This window comes from Pongo abelii, chromosome 10 (genome assembly GCF_028885655.2).
Source record: "Pongo abelii isolate AG06213 chromosome 10, NHGRI_mPonAbe1-v2.0_pri, whole genome shotgun sequence".
NCBI classification, from domain to species: domain Eukaryota; kingdom Metazoa; phylum Chordata; class Mammalia; order Primates; family Hominidae; genus Pongo; species Pongo abelii.
In genome coordinates this window covers 77,641,749-77,661,206 of record NC_071995.2, presented here as the reverse complement: position 1 = coordinate 77,661,206, position 19,458 = coordinate 77,641,749, and the positions used below count along the sequence as shown (strand labels likewise).

At 37.4% G+C, this 19,458-nt stretch overlaps 1 protein-coding gene across 6 annotated transcripts in view; it reads right to left on the bottom strand.

The window, feature by feature from the left end:
- Positions 1-285: 285 nt before the first annotated feature.
- Positions 286-19,458, bottom strand: part of SYT1 (synaptotagmin 1) — a 590,207-nt gene continuing 571,034 nt past the window's right edge. For all 6 annotated transcript variants that reach the window (XM_024256352.3, XM_054526597.2, XM_054526599.2 and 3 more), the window contains 2 exon segments: positions 8,044-8,177; positions 286-3,362 (listed from right to left, as the gene is read on the bottom strand). In XM_024256352.3, coding sequence (XP_024112120.2) covers positions 3,156-3,362; positions 8,044-8,177 — 341 coding nt within the window. In that variant the 3' untranslated portion in view covers positions 286-3,155.

The window sequence follows — 19,458 nt, the reverse complement described above, 5'->3', positions numbered from 1 at the left end:
GGGCAAAGTGAAAAGCCTCAGAGTACGCCAGATGAACTGATGACAAACAGGAATAGAGAAACACATGTTGAGAATGACACTGCCCAGGAACACCGCGCGGTCATGGCCAAATGCTGCCGGGTGTTGTTTTCCCTCCAGCCATTCTGTACTCAGATGTGACTCAGACGCTGGCATTCAGTGCAGTTTTGTTTAGCTGCTGCTGCTTCCAGGAGTCCCCCAAAGTCAATAGGCCATTGGCTTACCACGAGAGTCAGGCAAGGAAAAGAGTGGGAACGCAGCAACATCAACAGGAAATAAAACATTTTTATTGAATATCTGTGTAATATGTTAAGTCATTTTTAACAACAATCAGAAAACTACTATGGAATTCACTACACAAAGTGAAACAAAATTTAAATCACCTCATCAAAAATGAAGGTAAAATACAGCTGAAATAGTTGGCTCGCAGGCCACGAGCCATATGGCAGAGGAAAACACCCCAACATTTCTACAAGATACAGGGAAAACCCACACATAGAAACACTCAAGCAGGCAGTAAATATACACAAAGGCAACTAGGATCTTTCTAGAGCATCAGATTCTAATACTTTACACAGCTTTGTCAGAAGGGTACATGTGGCTTATTTGAGGATGAATCTTGGTCATAAAGCAGGTTCCATCACTGACTTGTGAAAGAGTGAAAGATGGCATAGTACCAACTAAATCTATGGTGACAATCCCATGTCTGGCAGTGTTGCAAGAGAATGCATTAGTAGTATTTTAATGCAAGAAATAATGTCTATTCAGCAGCTTGAACCTGCTTGTTTGAAAGTATGGTTTCATTGTGAACAACTTAAAGCTGAATACAGTGAAATTAAATGTCATTTGTGGTATTTAAATAATTTTTAAAAGCCAGTCAACTCTCTCTCTTTGGTAGGGTTTGGCCCTTTAAATTGGAAAGAGTCTTGTTTGAATTTTCTGTTCAAACCATTATTTAATTTCACATTCTGACTTGTATATATTTTCTATTACCTATGTTTTTTAAGAAGTATGGACCATCGGCAGACGGTTATTTTCCTTTTATCCTTTATGTCTATGCCAATTATAAAGCGTTTGCTATGTCTGGCCTAAAAGGCAAAAGCGCTTGCCCCTTCTTTGATAAGGAAACAGTAACGACAGGAATTCCGGTTTTACTGGGAAACAGCCAACCCCATGTTCAAAGCCTACCATCAGCCCTTTTTGAATTCTCTTTAGTTTTTGAAAAGATGTGGTGTGATATCCTGAAGACTGAACATGAGGCCAATGCTTAGTTTTCCTCCATTTTGTTTTGGTATTTGTGAAGACAAACTTTTATTTCAGAGCATCACTACTGTCTTGTGGCCTGGAAATTAAAATGGATCACAGAAGTGAATGGGACAAAAGGCTAGATGCAGTGTGGGTTAATAGGCTGCCCTTCCACGAAGTGGTTGTCTACCATAGTGGGGAAAAATATGGAATATTGCACAGTGCTTGACAAAATGCTGTGTTCCACCCCATTCTATGTATCTTCCTTGTCCTATGCATAGCTTTTCAGTTCTGAATTGGTCCTTTGTAATGAGAACTGTTTGTGCTACACACACCTTGGGCAGTGCAGTAGAAGGGAATGGCAGTATTGTTACAATATCACTACGGAATAAATTGAGTGCTATCCACTGAGGAAACTACAGGTCTAAGCACACACGGCAGTCACAGTGTTACACAGAGCAGTCTTTTAAGACTCTTATGGAATGACTAGTAGCTTCATAATAGTGCCATTTACTACATAATAACATTGAAAACGTTTAAAAACTCCTCCTAAATCAAGCATCTAGTATACATAAGAGGTTGCTTCAGTTTTCTAGGACTTGTTCTTGGTTTGTTTCACCTTTTTTTAAAGGACAAATTAAAACTTATTTAAGCAAAAAGAGTATATAAAAAGATCACTAGCTGTCTGTTTTGGCTTAATTGAAGTGCATTCAGAACTATGGCTAATTGTTCTTGGTTTTTGTTTTTGTTTTTTTTTCATCTTTTGATGGGATTACAATACTGTCTGTTTACCACAAAGTAATTTTGTGTAATAAGCACAGATTGTTGTGTTAAAAATATCCTGCATTCCTTCTAACCTGGTTTTATATAATAAAATATTTTGTTACAAACTCTAATGTGCAAACCTTTTGGAATTATTATGGGTGTGAAATCTGGAACAGAATTCACAGGATGCACATTTTGTATAAAGGTGATAACGGAGAGCTACTTTTTTCTTTTTAAATAGTCAGGCAATATTTCATAAATGTTGACTTCTCCCCTTAGCTTCTTCTCCCCCCATCCCCAACAAATGTGTGCACACCACACACACACACACACACACACGGAACACCTTGTTGTTACTCTTATGAAATCATTGACGGCTGTTCAGTTGCTTCCTCAAATATAAGAGTGAAGCCATTATTTTAGCTTTGTAAATATGTACAGACAGATGCTATTCTGGTTTGTGGCTATGCTTCCTTGAGGTCAGCCTGGATGCTGCTGCTCAGATCATGCTATTTTGCCTGTGTAGGAATTCTACAAAATTGGATTCACCCACCAAGTATGTGGTGTAAGTTTATCTTGGTACTCAAATGATTCAATAGAAAGCTCAGGTTTAAGTTGTCCTTTAAGATGTCAGCTTAACTGTACTAGTGCCTTACAAGTTGATATTTTTGCTGGAATGCAGACGATACTATATTTACCATATAATATATTATCAGCTCTCCTATATCTCGGTCAATTTACATAGTTTAAAATAGAACATCTTATTAAAAACATCTAGATATACACAGATTAGGAAACGCTTACAACATACAAATACACAAACTAGAAATAAATCTTTAGCATACTGGTATATACAACAGTGTGATACAATAAATAATTTCAGTCATGCTCTATCTACACATCATATTGCTTAAAAGAAGAGTAGATTTGGAGGGCAGTGGTATGATGAAGGACTTAGGGGCTCTCTACATTTAAATTTGTGCAAATTAAAACAGGATTCGAAGTACCACTGAATTGTGTTAGGAATGCATGGCTGGAAAAATGAAAGGACCCATATTACTGAGGTATTTACAGATACTGGCTAAAGAGCACTATATGGGCAAATGCAGAAAGGCTTCTTCTTTCCTTTACTTCTTGACGGCCAGCATGGCATCAACTTCCTCCTCTACCTGCAGGGTGTGCCACTGGGCAATAGGTCGCCTGGGGTTGGCCAGCATGTCTGACCAGTGTCGCAGCTCCGCGCCGGTGCTGTTGTAGCCCACAAAGACTTTGCCGATGGCATCGTTCTTGCCAATCTTGTCATAGTCCAAAACAGTTACCACCACCTGCACTTTCTGAAAGAAGACATGAAATGAATATGAATCATCTAGCTCTAGAGATAAGCCCCGACTATAAAGCTTCCTTGAGCGCTAAAGAATTGGAAATAAAAGAATCAATCTCCAAGCACTAGGATGAGGATGAAAATGGCTTGAATCTTAATACTCAAAGGTTAATTTTTATTATATACTTTGCACTAAGTCTTTTACGTGAATGAACTCAGTTACTTCTCATAATAGGTCCTATTAATATTGCCATTATACAGATAAGGATGCTTGAAGCTCTGAGAAGTTATATAACCTGTCTGAGGTTGTTTAAGGAATGAGTTGTTTGGTTTTCAGAGCGTATGCTGTGAACCTCCATGCCATGGAGTCTGTGTCAACTTGTGCTAACCTCTAAATTCATTTGCTTCAGTTGTCTCATCAGTGAAAGTTCTGGCATTGGTGTTCAGGCCACTCTATTTGATTACAATTCCCAAGGCAACCATGTGCAATAATCTGATTTCAAGGGGGGAATAGCATGTTACAAAAAAATTAATATAGAATTAATATAGAATTTCAACTAATCATATGATTGTGAGCATAAAACATGACAGTATAGTGAAAAGTATAGTTAAAAAGTAGTAATAAAGATATTTTTTTCTCATCCATATGTTCTCTTAGTAAACATTTACTGAGTAACTGCTATGTATCTGGCATTGATATCAAATGGAAATATCATTTTAGGCTACACAGGATTTATTCAATGATTCCATCAGATTTTGAAAGTTTATTTGATAACTTCCTTTTCTGAATGATTGAACTGATAAAAGAAAACCTATACCATTACGGTATAAAAGATATACTTTTTAAAAGCACATTTCAGTTCTACTTCCTGAGTAATGAATTTACTTAGCAGAATATGTGATGGTTTCAATCTAGCAGCTGAGTGTAAAGGTAAGAGTTTAAAATAAATGGAATACGTAACATTTATTGCCAGAGTTAAAAGTAGCAGAAAATGTAATTATAAAAGCCAGGGCCAGATTAAGAACCAGCTGAGTTAGAGCCCTTTAGTGAACTTTATATGCTGAAGACTGATTTATTATATTAATGAAATGAGAAATGTCATTGATATACAGCTTCAGAACAGAGAAAACAATCACTTCTGAAAGTGAAATTTAGAATGTGAAATGCAACACATTGTCAATAAAACAGACAATCTTCCCTTGGAGTGATTCCATTGTGAAAGGAATTAACTATCCACTGGGTAGTTTCTGGAACAAAGAAGAGGGCTATACTGATTCTTAGAACTTGTTCTAAGCAAATTTATAAGGAAGCAATCATATTGTAATGAATGGGGTGGGGGACATGACACACAAAGGTAACAGTTTTTAGAGTTTGATTATTCCACTTAGGAATGCATTGATTAGTAGCATTCAAGACAAAATATCTTTGTGAAGCCTTTGGATTAACGTTTCCAGCTGCATATGTAGTTTATTTCTACATTTGGGGGAGGAGGGCTTAGATTTTCACGTGCATTTGGAAATTAGCATATTTTGCTTCTTTCATAATACATTTCACAGGGATAGAGAAAGACAGAAGGACAGGAAGATTGTCTTATAACCTCAGGATAAGGGAAACTTAAGCCCCTATTTTAGCATGTGAAATACTCAATTATTTTTTTCTAGAAAAAGGTGAAGACTAGAAAAGTTGCCTCCTACAAAAAAAGGAAAAAAAAAAAAAAGGAACAGAGTGACTCAAGGAGCAGAGAAAGAGGGATACAGTCAAAGGAATGCTCATTATTTTCACGTCTAATATACTCTATATTGGGCTTAGTTTCTGTCTGTCCTGGCAAAATGTTATTGCCTCTGAAATGCTGCCCCAGAAACCTAGCATATGTCTTATTTTTAATGTGCTTCACTTTCAATATACCTGCATTTTCTGCAGTTTGTAGTTGAAAAGGATATTTATTTTAAAGGCATAGAATTGTAGCTCAATGGGAGTTTTCATCTCAATGCCTTGCTTTATATTATTTTGTGGAATTAAAAAAATTAAATGCCAGGAGGTATTAGTTTCCATAGGAATAAGGTCTTAGAACTCAAAAAAGTTCACTGAAGAAATATTGCAAAATAAATTGTTGGAAAAAATTGATGTCTTGAGGGTTTGTGAGTGGGTCCAAAGGAGGGGGCCCGCTGCTTCAGGCTAGTGAACAAGTTATTGGGAAGAGGGAACCAGTGTCCTCTGCATTTACTTATATAACAGATGTTGAAAGTAAATAAGTATGTATAATTTGACACCATGTGAAAATTTATATGATAAAGGTTGTATTTAAAACTATCAACCAATATGAAGATGGTAGAGTTATTGGTTATTTTTGGTCATTTAAGACTGCCCTATACTACACAGTAGCTACCAGCCACATCTAGCTGTATCAATTTAAATCTAAATACATGGAAGTTAAACAACCTTCCTTGGTCAAATTAGTGACTGAGGTGCTCATTTGCCAGCTGTGGCTATCATATTATTGGACAGCATGGATGATAGAATATTTCAATCATCATGAAGTTCTATTAGACAGCACTGATTTATATACTGATTTAATCTTATTGTTAGATCCATTTTCTAATAAAATGTTAACTTGAAAAAGAGAGGACATTAGCATGTGAATAATGATGATGACAGGACCATTTACTGTGTGTTCCTATGTATTGGGCACTGTTCCAAGTGCTTTTATATGCATAATCTCACTTTGACAAGGGCTCTGTTATCATTCCTATTTTATATGTAAAGAAATTCTAAGCCTCAGTTTTTTCACATATAAAATTGGGATAATAACAATAGTACTTTTCTCATAAAGTTCTTCTAAGGATGAAATGAGATTACATACATAAAGTGGTTAACTTGGATCTAGGCATATTATATATATATATATGTCTTTGGATTAATGTTTCCATGAAGAAAGCTAATATAATAGCTATACTTATTTTATATATGTATATATTGTATAGCTATACTTATTATATATATAAAATACATATTTTATATATATAACATAAGTGTAGCTATTATATTAGCTTTCTTCATGGAATAAAATGTGATTAATTCATAAGATACTGTCTTCTAAGAATAGATTAAAGGTGAATGAAGACACAATTGGGCGTATTAAAAGTGGTATGGCACTATTCACAACAGGCAAGATGTGGAATTAACCTAGGTGTCCAACAACAGTTGAATGGATAAATAAAATGTGCTACATATATGCAATGGAATACTATTCGGCCATAAAAAAGAATGAATCCTGTCATTTGTGGCAATGGATGGAACCGGCAGACATTATGTTAAGTGAAATAAGTCAGGAACAGAAAGTTAAACACTGTATGTTCTTACTCATGTGGAAGCTAAAGAAAAGTTGATATCATAGAAATAAAAGGTAGAACAAAGGATACTAAAGACTGGGAAGGGGAAGGTAGAGAGAGATTTGTTTAAGGTTACAAAATCACAGCTACATAGGAGGAATGAGTTCTAGTGTTCTGTACCACTATAGGATGGCTATAGTTAACAATAACATATGATATAATTTCAAATAGCTACAAGTAGGATATTGACTGTTTCCAAGACAAACAAATGATAAATGTTTGAGAAGATAAATATGCTAACTACTCTGATTTGATTACAATACATTATATATATGAAAACATTACTATGTGCCCCATGAATGTGTACAACTACTATTTGGCAATTAAAATAAATAAAATAAAATGAATAAAGAATATTTGTTATTCTGGACCTTTAGAAGGTTCTTTGTTGTAGGTTTGATGTCTGCTCTTTGTTTCTCCTTCAAGTTATGGGCAAACTTTTATACCACTGAAAATATACACCTGCGCCAATTATTTAATAAAATGTAAAAATAGTGTTGCTTTATGCAGTTTGACTCTCTGATGCCCATTAAAGATTTGCAAGAAATGGCCCCAAATTATTGGATATGAACTTTAGATTCTTGTAGGCTAACTATGGAGATGGGGTGAGAAAATGTAAATATTTTCAAAAACCGCTAAATGATAAGATTGCATGTTATCATTGTGGCTACATATAGCAACTCAATTTGAACATGTTAACTACAAGGACATTTAATAGAATATTTCTCATCATAATTATCGTCTGGCAAATTAAGGCTCCATTTTTAATAAAATAGGCATCCATTCCAACTCAGACACAGGAAGCTGAATTTAAATAATTGAAAATACAACTTAGCCTAATTTTTCTATTGTTAATCATCTTTTAATAAAGACTCAATATGCTGCATATTTAGCATCAACCAAAAATATTTCTCTTATCACTGTTTTTTGCTCTAAAGATCTGATGAGGAGACTTATTTATGGCCTGGGAGTAAATAGTGAAACCTCATATTTTTCTCTGGGCTTTTAAACTTTTATAGATGCACTTTTTGAATTATCAGAGTTGTTCTGTTGATTTTCTTTTTCCTACTTTATTTCTGCTCAACACAGTGCCAGCTGTTTTGGGCTGATGAGTCAGCACATCCTGTGCTGTATATTTTATCCTATCCTTCCTGATGTAGTTCAAGCATCAAATGTGCATGGGAGAAAGAATGGCAGTTCTAATGAAGGCATGTGCACTGATAACTTACAAGGTCTGTGTGTATAATTTATGTGGTCTGAAGGAATGAAATTGAGTGGGAAGACAAAATTATGTTTGACATTACCTGGATTTGTTCAAAAGGTACTTCAAAGCTGAATGACTCATTGTAGTAGGGGTTAAGTGTGTTCTTTTTAATTGTTGTCTTTTTCTTCTTCAGCCTCTTACCGTTCTGCATCAGATGAATCTTCACATAAGGATCTGAATGAAAAGCAGGAAACAAACTTTAGGAGATCAGAGACACATATTTTAGATTATAAGTTAGCTTATAAAAGAACCAAGTATTTCCCACAGGTAAATAATTATATAGCATGTATTTAGTATTTTTTAAATTCAATACTTTTTTACTGAAATATTTTAAATAACCTATGGGGCATGATTTTGCATGACAGCTCAATATTTATAGTTTGATTTAGAAGATGAGAGTAGCGGTATGCTGGTAAACCAGCTCTTTGTGGGAAAAAAAGTCTTAACATGTGGCATTTCCCTATGTCTATGGTATATATACACCCCAACCAAGGCCAACGTCAAGCCACTAAGCTTAACAACTGGCTTGCAAAATCCCTGAAAAATTAACCGTTCACTCTTGTGAGCTGGCAAAGGGCTTGCCTGCAGCACAACACTGTATGGGAATAAAACACTCAACAGAGAGAGGACAAAGGAGCCATTTCATTCATTCGTTTATTCATTTACTCAATCAATATTAGTTGAGTACCTATGATGTGATAGGCACTGTTAGTCCTAGGAATATAGCCTCAACACAACAGACTATCCCTGTCTTCACAATGAAACTTCAGACTGTAGGGGAAAATAGACTAAGTTTATATATAAACAAAAGACATGAAATTACAAGTTGACAAGAATGCTCTGTAAGAAAAAAGCAGAATAGAGATAATATAGGAAAAACCAAGGATGATATGGTGAGTAGTAAAGTAGGAAGGGAATTTAGGTTTTAGATTGCTCTGTTAAGGCATCTATGGAATTAACATTTAAGCTGAGATGTGAAGGTTGAAGGGTGACATGGGGCCAACTAAGCCTAAATATTCCTAGGTGGAGAAGAACTTCAAGTGTTCAAGGAAAAGAGAGGAGACCAGTACACACTGAAGTAATGGGAAAAGGAGCATAAAGATCCCCTGAGCAGTTTCCCTAAAGCCCCATTAGGCAAAGATTAATAAGTCACTGGAGAGGCAAGACAATTCCCATTTACAGCTCCCATTACTAATGGATGAATGTTGTACCTTCAGGTCACTAGAAACCAACGCTCACAGTTGAAAGGAAAATCTCTACTGTTTTTCTTAAACATTTTTCCATTTCATATGTAATGCATGTTCATTATAGAAAAAATATCAGAAAGCAATGATGACCAAAAAGAAAAAAAAATTTAAATCTAGGATTTTACTTCCCTAAAATAACTACTGCGAAGCCTTTCAAATTTTCTTTCCTCTCTCTCGGAACACGTAGAGCTGGGAGAAACTTTCTAGATGATCTAGTCTAATGCCCACCTATTTTTAGAAGAGAAAACTGCAGATGAAAAAAGGGTATTTTTATCACCCTCTCCCTATCCCCAGTAGAACATAATTCCTAAGGGACAGACACTTTGTCTGTCATATTCACTATTTGAATTTGCTAAAACAGTGCCTGGCACATATTCAATTTTTGTTGAATAAATGGAACTTATTTAGGGCCTCAGTCTGGGTCTTGTGACTCCCAGTCCTGTCTTTTTCCCACTACCCCAAAGCCTGCATTACTAGGATATATGTTGTTAGGAGATTTTTTTAAATGTTACATCCAGTCCAGGAGATCATAATGAAGATTTTCATCAAAATTAAGAATATCTTTAAAAACCGGGCCTAGAGATGTAAAACCAACTCCACAAACTAAAGAGTTGGTCAGTTAAAAAAAAAAAATCCACTGTAAACAGTTGTAAATGGAAGCAAAAAATGTCACTGATAATCCATGTTACTGTTCACAGCCAATGTTGATTTTTGGTTCAGAGATCTTGTTTGTTTTATAAAGTTCCCTAGCTCCCCCATCCAACCCCTTGCAATTTTAGAAAGCTAGTCATGTCTCCAGTTGTTCTTTGGGACTGATGAAATACATGTATATACTATATATGCCTCCTGTGTTCATGTGTTGAAACTTTATCAGCCTAACTAAGGCACAGGTTTTCTCAAGAGAAGCACTCCGAGTATCTTGATTCATTTAACACAATAAGTGATAAGAAAAAACCTTGCACATCTGCCATTTCAGTAAGGAAATTAAAACCCAACAGGATAGTTTCAGATTTTGCTAAGAGCTCTGACATGATGTTATTAATGCCTTGGGGAGAATAGGGTAATTTAGAAAAGGTTGATCAGGAAAGTCCTCATTGAGAAGGCAACATTTTAGCCAAGAATTGAAAGACAAGAAAGACCCGGTCATTTGGCTGTATGGTGATGCTTGTACCAGCCAGAAGGAGCAGTACCTGCAAAAAGCCCTAAGTTGCACCTCCTTCTGCATGTTTGAGAAACAATGAAGGCAGGGGGAAGAGAAGTAGATGGTGAGGTGAAAGAGTTAACTTAGGACCTGCTGATCTGTTGCTTTTGTAAGCAGAGGCTGTCAGTTCTGATGATTCAGATGTATTCTACAATTTCACGATACATAAAAAAGAGAACAGAGGGTTGGGGGCTGGGTGCAGTGGCTCATACCTGCAATCCCAGCACTTTGGGAGGCCGAGGCAGGTAGATCACCTGAGGTTAGGAGTTTGAGACCAGCCTGACTAACATGGTGAAACCCCATCTCTACCAAAAATACAAAAATTAGCCAGGCGTGGTGGTGCACACCTATGGTCCCAGCTACTCCAAAGGTGAGGCAGGAGAATCGCTTGAACCAGGGAGACGGAGGTTGCAGTGAGCCAAGATCACACCACTGCATTCCAGCCTGGGCAACAGAGCCAGAGTCTCACAATAACAACAACAACAACAACAACAACAACAGCAGCAGCAACAACAAAAACAACAACAACAACAAAAAACAGAGGGCTGAAAGCAGAGCAGGTTTGGAACTGCTATAAACGGGAAGTTTCGGTCTTTGCCTTCGCAGATTGACCCTGATACAGGTACCGAAGCACTTACTTTGCAGGCAAAATTCCCAACTTAGTCAAAACAAAAGCTGGAAGAAACTTAGGGTTCTTTATCAGCTTTTGTACCTCGATAAGTCTAGACTATATGTTATGTACCTGGGATGGGCACATTTGAGCATCTTCTTAGCCCAACAATCTGAAGTCTTAGATTGCGTCTCCATTTTCACCAGTCTTGATTGCCAGGGAACTAAGTGTCTTCTAGTTCTTTCATTGTACTGAAGTCTTGTCCTGAACTTGGGTCCCTTTAGCGATATCTCTAATATCTTGCTTAGCTTGTTCGTAACTTTTTCTGAGATCTAGACCTTGCTCCTACATCCTCAGCTACTGGTTGAGTTCTCTAAATGGAAATACACCCGCCTATGAGTCACATTTGTGCTTTAAGAACAAACTTTTAAAAATTCTAAAGCAAAGATTACCTCTCCTATAAAATAGGCCTCTGGATAATTGAATTTGTTCTGTTTTAGGGGTTGTTCTGCAAACCCAAATCCTTGTCAGTTTCTTGATGGCTTAGAAGTCCTCGTGATTGCATAACAAAACACAATTTTATGGAAATAATAAAATAAGATGTAATGAAACTCACAAATGTTGCTCTTGCTTTTCCTGAGTACAGCTGCTGGACAACATGCATAGCATCTAAACATTCACTAGGTTTTTTGACACATGTAAATAGCATAGGAAACCTGCAACCAAAAAATAGGGCTACTGTCTCTAGGCACTCTATATCTCCGCAACTGTATGGATTCATTCTGTTCCCCAAAACAAGAACTCATGGAAACCTTCCTCATCTAAATACTGACACCCCGTCTTCAATGTCATTTAGATAATCCTTGTTGCCAATGAAATAGATGCAAGACATGGGACACTTCACTTCTTTTGTTTAACTTATCTTAAAAAAGTAGTTGAGTCTCTCTCTCCTTTTTGTTTGAGATGGAGTCTCGCTCTGTCACCCAGGCTGGAGTGCAGTGGCACAGTCTTGGCTCACTGCAACCTCTGCCTCCCAGGTTCAAGTGATTCTCCCTTCTCAGCCTCCCAAGTGGCTGGGATTACAGACACATGCCCAGCTAATTTTTGTATTTTTAGTAGAGACGGGGTTTCACCATGTTGGCCAGGCTGGTCTTGAACTCCTGACCTCAGGTGATCCACCTGTCTCGGCCTCTCAAAATGCTGGGATTACAGGAGTGAGCCACTGTGCCCAGCCAGAAAGGCTGATTTTTTTTTTTTTTTTTTTTTAAGAATTCAAGCCAGTCTATCCTGACTCCAAACCTGCTGCTCTTTGTGATATGTCAGAGAGACAATTTAGTACAGTTTTTACAAGTACAGACTCTAGAGCCAGCCTAACTTAGATCTTGGCTCTGCTTTTTTCTAGCTGTGTGGTCTTGCAGAAGTTATTTCACCTCTTTGTTGCATAACTCCCTCAACTGTAAAGTAGTGAAAATGATAATGCCTAGCTCATAAAGTTGTTAAAATTAAATTGAGTTACCACATGGAAAGTGATTCAAAGTGTGGCTGGCACATTTCATTGTTAATTATTACTATGGTTTTATGAAAGGGCTAACATCTAAGTCAGCATCTGTGAATCAGACTCTCCTTCAACTCACTTTGCTGTATTGGTAACCACCATTAGCAAATGGGAAAAAGTCTTCCCATTTGCTGCACAAGTAAGCCAAGCTATCCCAGTCCCAATTTATTTCTGCAAAGAAGCATACCCACTCTAAACAACTGGTTCATTTTGAAGAATATCATCATGTATGAGATAAAAGACAAAGGGAACATTTCTTTCATTACCATCTATATGAGGTGGTCTTGCGGCATGAGATGGGAAACTGATTCAACATCCTGTACAGTTTGCTCCCATTCCTGACATCAATAGATCAAATCACACACAGCTGAAAAGTTAAACTCAGAGTTCCAGGTGGAATCTTATTACTGAGGCTGTAGGATAGTGTGAATCAAAACTGATTCACTGAGCTTCTTTCCAGATTCTGAGGCCAGCTAATGTTGATACACTTAGGCATATTATGCCTGAAGTATCTACTTTTCTTATTCTGCTGAAAATGAGGAATTAGAGAAAAGGAATCCCTCAGGCTTGAGGTTTGTTGTTGTTAGAGATGTGGTAGTATATATTGGTTGTTGGAGTGAGGTAATATCCATACCTCTTCCCTTACTTTTTCTCGTAACTCCTTTCTACTCTGAGAAAATTCTATAGTCTGTTTTCTTCTTTCTGGTTTCCACTTAGCTGTAAAACTACCCTGCACCCCAAACTCTTTCCTATTCAGAATGAGGAATAGGAAGTCATTGTGTTAAAGCTACAGGGATATGACTTACCAAATCAAATCAAATTGTTCCTCAGCTCCAAGACAGTGGAGACCTAGAACACTGACTATGCCATGTGAGAGGGAAGCAGAGGATCCTAGCATGGTGACCAGATGACTACTTTGGTCTCACTAGCTATTTTCAGGGATGAGGATATAGACCTTGTTTGACTGGTTTTGTAATTACTTGATCAGCTCCAGTCTATGAGCAACTCTAAAGATGAACTAGCAATTCTACAACTCTGCCAAATGGCAGCCCCTTCTGAATACAATTCATGGGGTAGACACCTGTGGCCTGGTGCCATTCTTTTTTGCTCATTTAGTCCTATTCTGGCATAAACTTTGAGTGAAACATAGATCTCTCATATTAATTGGTAGGAGTTTCATTTCTGAAGGGTTCCTTCCAGCAACCAGTACCTAGCAGGTTGATCTAGCCCTGATGCTCCAATATCTAGCTCTAGGTGGCATGAACTATCACCTCCACCTAGTCCTTCAGGCATGGCATTCCATCCTACTTGCCTCCATCAGTATATCCTGGATACAATGAATCTGCCATCTTTTTTTTGGCCAGGGGGTAAGAGGAGATGATATATGATATACAGGCATATATGGCATATGAGATATGCCTCTGTTTCCTCACTGTTCCAATTACTGTCCTTCTCCATCACCCACCATGCTATACAAAGGCTTGGTTGGTTTGATGACTTCAACTGCATGGATGGAATAGAAATAAGGAAGTAGGATGTGGATCAAAAGATACCCCAGAAATTCTCTCTTTTCCAGATAATTCCTGATCCCACCTTTGCTGGCGTTTCCACAGTACCCTTCCTGCTAAACTCTCCTTTGCTCTCTTCTTTTTCTCTCTTTGAGCATGAGATGATCCTCCTTTATTCTCTCCCATCCCTTCCTCTGCCTCAAGATGTTCAAGGGCATGTTTTTATGAGTATATCACATTTGACATTATTTTAACACATTTGATAGGATTTTTCTCTGCACCCCTTTTCTCACTCTACAATGCAACCTATGCTTCCAATATTATTGCTACCTCTGTTAAACAAAATTTCTGACCACAGAATCTGGCACTGGAATGCAATATCTTCACCAACACTGGTGTTAGAGGCACAGTTTCAACATATGGAGCTATATCCCAAACAAATAATATAAAGTAAACTTGGAGGAAGACTGGAACTAGGTACAAAATTCAGTAAGTGATTTTTCTCCAATTATAGGGACCCCAATGGGCAAGATTTGCAGAAATGTAAATGCAGCCCATATGCTATACGATAAGGCCACAACCACCTTAACTCTTCTCTTATCCTGCAGAAAGAGACCTACTGAGCTCATTCCTTTCCTTTTAAGCCTGTCCTTGTGCCATGATTCCAACCTCGTAGACCTAAAAATTTGGAGCCTTATTTGACTCTTTCTTCTCTACCTCCCATGCCAATTTACCTTCATGTTGTTTCTCTGGTTATTTCTCTCTTTCTAACCCACTGCCATGTCTCAAGATCAGAAATCCAATTCTCTTGCAGTAATGTCCTCAATTTCAAAGCATTCTTCATATAATTATTAAAGCTATATTTGATCATACTATCCTCCTCATTAAAACTCTTTAGTGGCTTGTGGACTAAAAAAATCCAAACTGCACCATACATTCACAGCCCCGTCCTAACTTATTGTCATATCTCCACAAACCCTATGCTGTACTCATGGTAGGCACTTACTATTCCTCATGGAGAATTTTAAATACTGTGTCTTTGAACTGGCTGTCCTTCAGCCTGAAAGGCCCTTTCTTTCTTTCCTCATCTAAAGCTTAGTTTAAAAGTCACCACTTTCCTGAAGATTTTACTAATGATTTCCTCAGTCTGAACCTTCAGACAAATCTTCCTTTGCCCTGCAGCATTTTCTTTTGTACTACTGTAAAGTACATGTCTCTTTCTTTTCTGGTATTGGAGGACTCCTGTGCTAATCTAATAACTTAAAAAAATAAGATTCCTATGGCAAAATATGTTTTGAATTCAGAACTGTTGGCTTCGAGATGAACTTTGGAAAGGCCATTCACTTCTAAAATCAGAGCTTCCACCATCACTATTCCATATCTTACTTCAATACCCTAGAATGTTATCACCACCCCCCTCTTCTCAGGCAGTTCTAATCTCAAATTATGCTAACTTCATAGAAATATAATTGCCAAACAGCTGGCTGTAAGCAATGATCCTTTTGTGTAAGATATAAAGGAGCCGCTAAACACTTTTTGTATTCAGAATGAGAACCAGAAAGTAGCAGTTCAAAGCCAAATAATGCAAGATGCCTGCAGTTTTCATTTTGGTAATTTAGCATAATTATACTGCCTTTTTTCTTAACTACTACAGTGACCATGGGCTCCTGTGACCATGGCCTTTCCATTTCCACCATACTTCTCTTGATAAGAAATAGCCTCATTTCTGTTGTTTTGTTCAATCCCTTTTCAGCCAGTACCCAGCTTCTGAGTATCTTCAGGTATTATTCTTTTTATCCTTTTTTCTTCGGATAATGTTCACTATTTTCAACTTACAGTGTTGGATAAAGATAATAATACTGGTATCAATTAGGACTCTGAACTTCAAGTGACCGAAAAACCTATTCCAAATTGTTTAAATTGTAAAGGTAACTTACTGGCTAATATGATAGAAAGCTTCAAAAGTACAGCTGTGTGGAAGAGATTTTGAATTGTCCCCTAAAATTCATTTTCCCCAATTTTTTAGCAATAGAGCCCCTGAAATTGTACCTGGGCAAAAGTCCACCCAGCTAGAAATATTTCTCCCAGACTGTCTTATGACTCGGTGTGTCCACATGTTATCTTCTGACTCTTACAGGGGAGTGATATGTATAACCTCCATAGATATCCTTAAAGCAGGGGTTCTCAGCAGGGGGCTGTTTTCCCTCCCAGACAGCTGGCAATGTCTGAGACATTTTCGATTGTCATTACTAGGAGAGAGGGAGGGATGCTATGGGCATCTAGGCACTAGAGGCCAGGGATTCTGCTAAACATACAATATACAAGACAACCCCAAACAGGAAGTAATTACCAGGCCCAAAATGTCAATAGAGCTTAGATTGATAAGCCCTGCATTAGAATAAGCTTCTTGCCCTCCACTATTCCTTTCTTTTTTATTGTAACTGAAACAAGGCTGTGATGGGAGGGTGATGAAGCATCACTGGCTTTGCAACATGAAGACAATACCCTAGCAGGACAGCAGAACAAGATAGGAAGCTCCTGGGTCCCTAACTGACCCCATAACCCCAAACTGCCTAACAGTCTTGGCCAGCCATATAGTTATGAGGTAGATAGAAGGAGACATAAGGAAAATAAAAAGTTTAGCAGGGTGCAGTGGCTCACTCCTGTAGTCCCAGCTCTTAGGGAGGCAGAGGTGGGAGGATAGCTTGAGCCCAGAAGTTCGAGACCTGCCTGGGCAATATAGCAAGACCCCATTCTCCACTAAAAGGAAAACAAAAGACAAAAAAAGAATCTAAAAAGGAAATTTTATCTTTTTCAGTCCCTGTATTTTAGAAACTCTTTGTTACAGCAGTTTGGTTTGTTCCCTATCTAATATAAATCCAACAGTATCAGCAAGGTCCCAGCCATTGCTTTCCAGCCATTCTAGGCTTTCCTCTTATGGATGCAAATGACTGCACCAGCTACAAGTCTTGTATCATCACACTATACCACCCAAGGGAAAAGACAGTCTACATCCATAATTCCCACGGCAAGTCCTAAGTGTATTCTGATTGGACTAACATAGATGAAATGCTTATTCTATATTAATCCCGGTATCTAAAAGAATGTGATGAGCTAGGTTGAGTTATGTGTCTATCTTTAAATCATTAGGAAGGCCAGGTAGACCTACCTTTGGAATTGGGGGTAAGCTCAATTTTATTCTAAGCGCAAGGCTACAGTAGGATAGGGTGGTTCCTCAAGCAGAAGCCAGAAGGCTCTACCCAAAAGAAGACAGGATGGAAGGTGGACGGCAACCAACTAATGTTTATAGTTTTTCAACCTAGAGTCACTAGAACACCATCTCTGCCTAAACTTGTGTGTGCCTGCACTTATTTGCAGAGAGACATCTTCCTCCCACATTAGATCAAATTCCTAGGAATGAGCCATCAGGCACTTGTATAAAGTGGTCCAGTAGTAACAGAGACAAAGTTAAACCATAATAAATTTAACATTCAGAGTTTCTTTGCCAACTGCGAGTTTTCTTGTTCACTTATTGAGTAAGCCTTAGTTCATCAGTAAGCCAATCATTTAATACTATACAAATAATTAAGTAGTAATAGGGCTCACAGAGCAAACAATTTCTATTTCTACCACTGGCAGTTTCAACACATTTACTTGAGGGGGTCTTTATAAATAATTTACAAGTACTTAGAGAAGACTACATTAAAGGATTTAAGTGTCTTTACAGTTTAAAATGTCTATATAGAATAAAATACTCCCTGTAATGCTGTTGAAAGGACGCAGCATTAAAAATACATTCTGGGAAAATTTTCTATGTAAACACACAATTTAAAAATGAATTTACATTAGTTAAGTGCAGGGTTTGCTAGAAGAAAACAACATTACGCAAGTGACTACCACAGAGAAAATCAACTCCATTTTAATGAGACAGATCATAAAATAGCAAAGGCTGATTTAGTTCATTAATGGTGGCAGAGTGCTTTGAAACGGATAAAAAACATAAATGCAAACTGTTGTTATTATGAATTAAATGAAAAGCATTTTTCTTAGTGGTGGGGGAAACCATTGAATTCCAACAGTCATTTCCAACATTGGCAAATGGACAGCATGTGACTGCCAGCTTCTTGATTAAAAATGTAGGGATGCATATACAAAAGCTGGAAAACAAGGATATGGCAAAGAAAGAGTTCTCAGGTGGGGCATGGTTATGGGCAGTTGAAATATCAGTGTGAGGGTTGGAGCACCACCCTTAGTAGAGGGGCAAGTACATTACATTTGTATAATCTGGTTGTTTTTTGTTCAGATTTTATGGTGAAATTCTTCATGTATAATTCAAGCCTGTTTCTCCTTTTCTTTGGAAAATCTTTCAGGAAGGGTAAACGCATGAGAGGAAGAATAGTAGTAATGCCTGATTCTTTCTAGATGACTGCAAAGAGCTTGGTGGAATGACTGAGGATAAACTGTTTGTATGAGCTGATTAACAAACACAAAGACAAACAAGTCAAATGATTCAGTAATGCAAACAAAATTAAAAGTGGTAAATTTGACTTGATTTTTTTTTGAGATGTAGGCTTAGCCTCTTATTTACATCAGATGAAAGGTCACTAGCGAGATTTTTCTTTAAAAATAATTCAGTATTTCTAATTGATGAAATAATATCAGTGACATTGTTACTTGGTAACATTGCTGCTAGGATTTTTAATAAATGTACATGTAATATGACAAATTAATGCTACTTCTTATCCACACAGAGACAGTCTCCAGACAATTTAACATGAGTACAAAATGAAAACAATGTGAGAATAGAGGGTATCTTATACGTCATATGACGACACAGGTTCCTGCTCTTCAGTGGCTTACTCAGGCTCACTCAGTTCTACAATTGGTTTGGCCAGAATCAATTTTACTTTCATTAACTCTCTATTCCTTGAATGCACTTGCTTTAAAATATCTGCATGTTTTTTAAACATTCTGCCATCTAAGAATTAGGCAGTGTATGGACTGAGATAATCTTAGGATAACTGAGGGAGACCTGGAAATGCTTCTAAAAAGTGAAAAAAATAACTCTTATTTCCTCATTTTGAACTATTTCTAGTACTTTTCAAGGTTTTGAGTATATTTCCTAGGGGGTTGGGTAATGGCTTCTAAGTTTTCTTAGCTGAAAATGTCTCAGTGCTTCTTTCTCTGCTTAAAAAAGAAAATAGGGCTGGGCGCGGTGGCTCACGCCTGTAATCCCAGCACTTTGGGAGGCCAAGATGGGTGGATCATGAGGTCAAGAGTTCGAAACCAGCCTGGCCAACATGGTGAAACTCCGTCTCTACTAAGAATACAAAA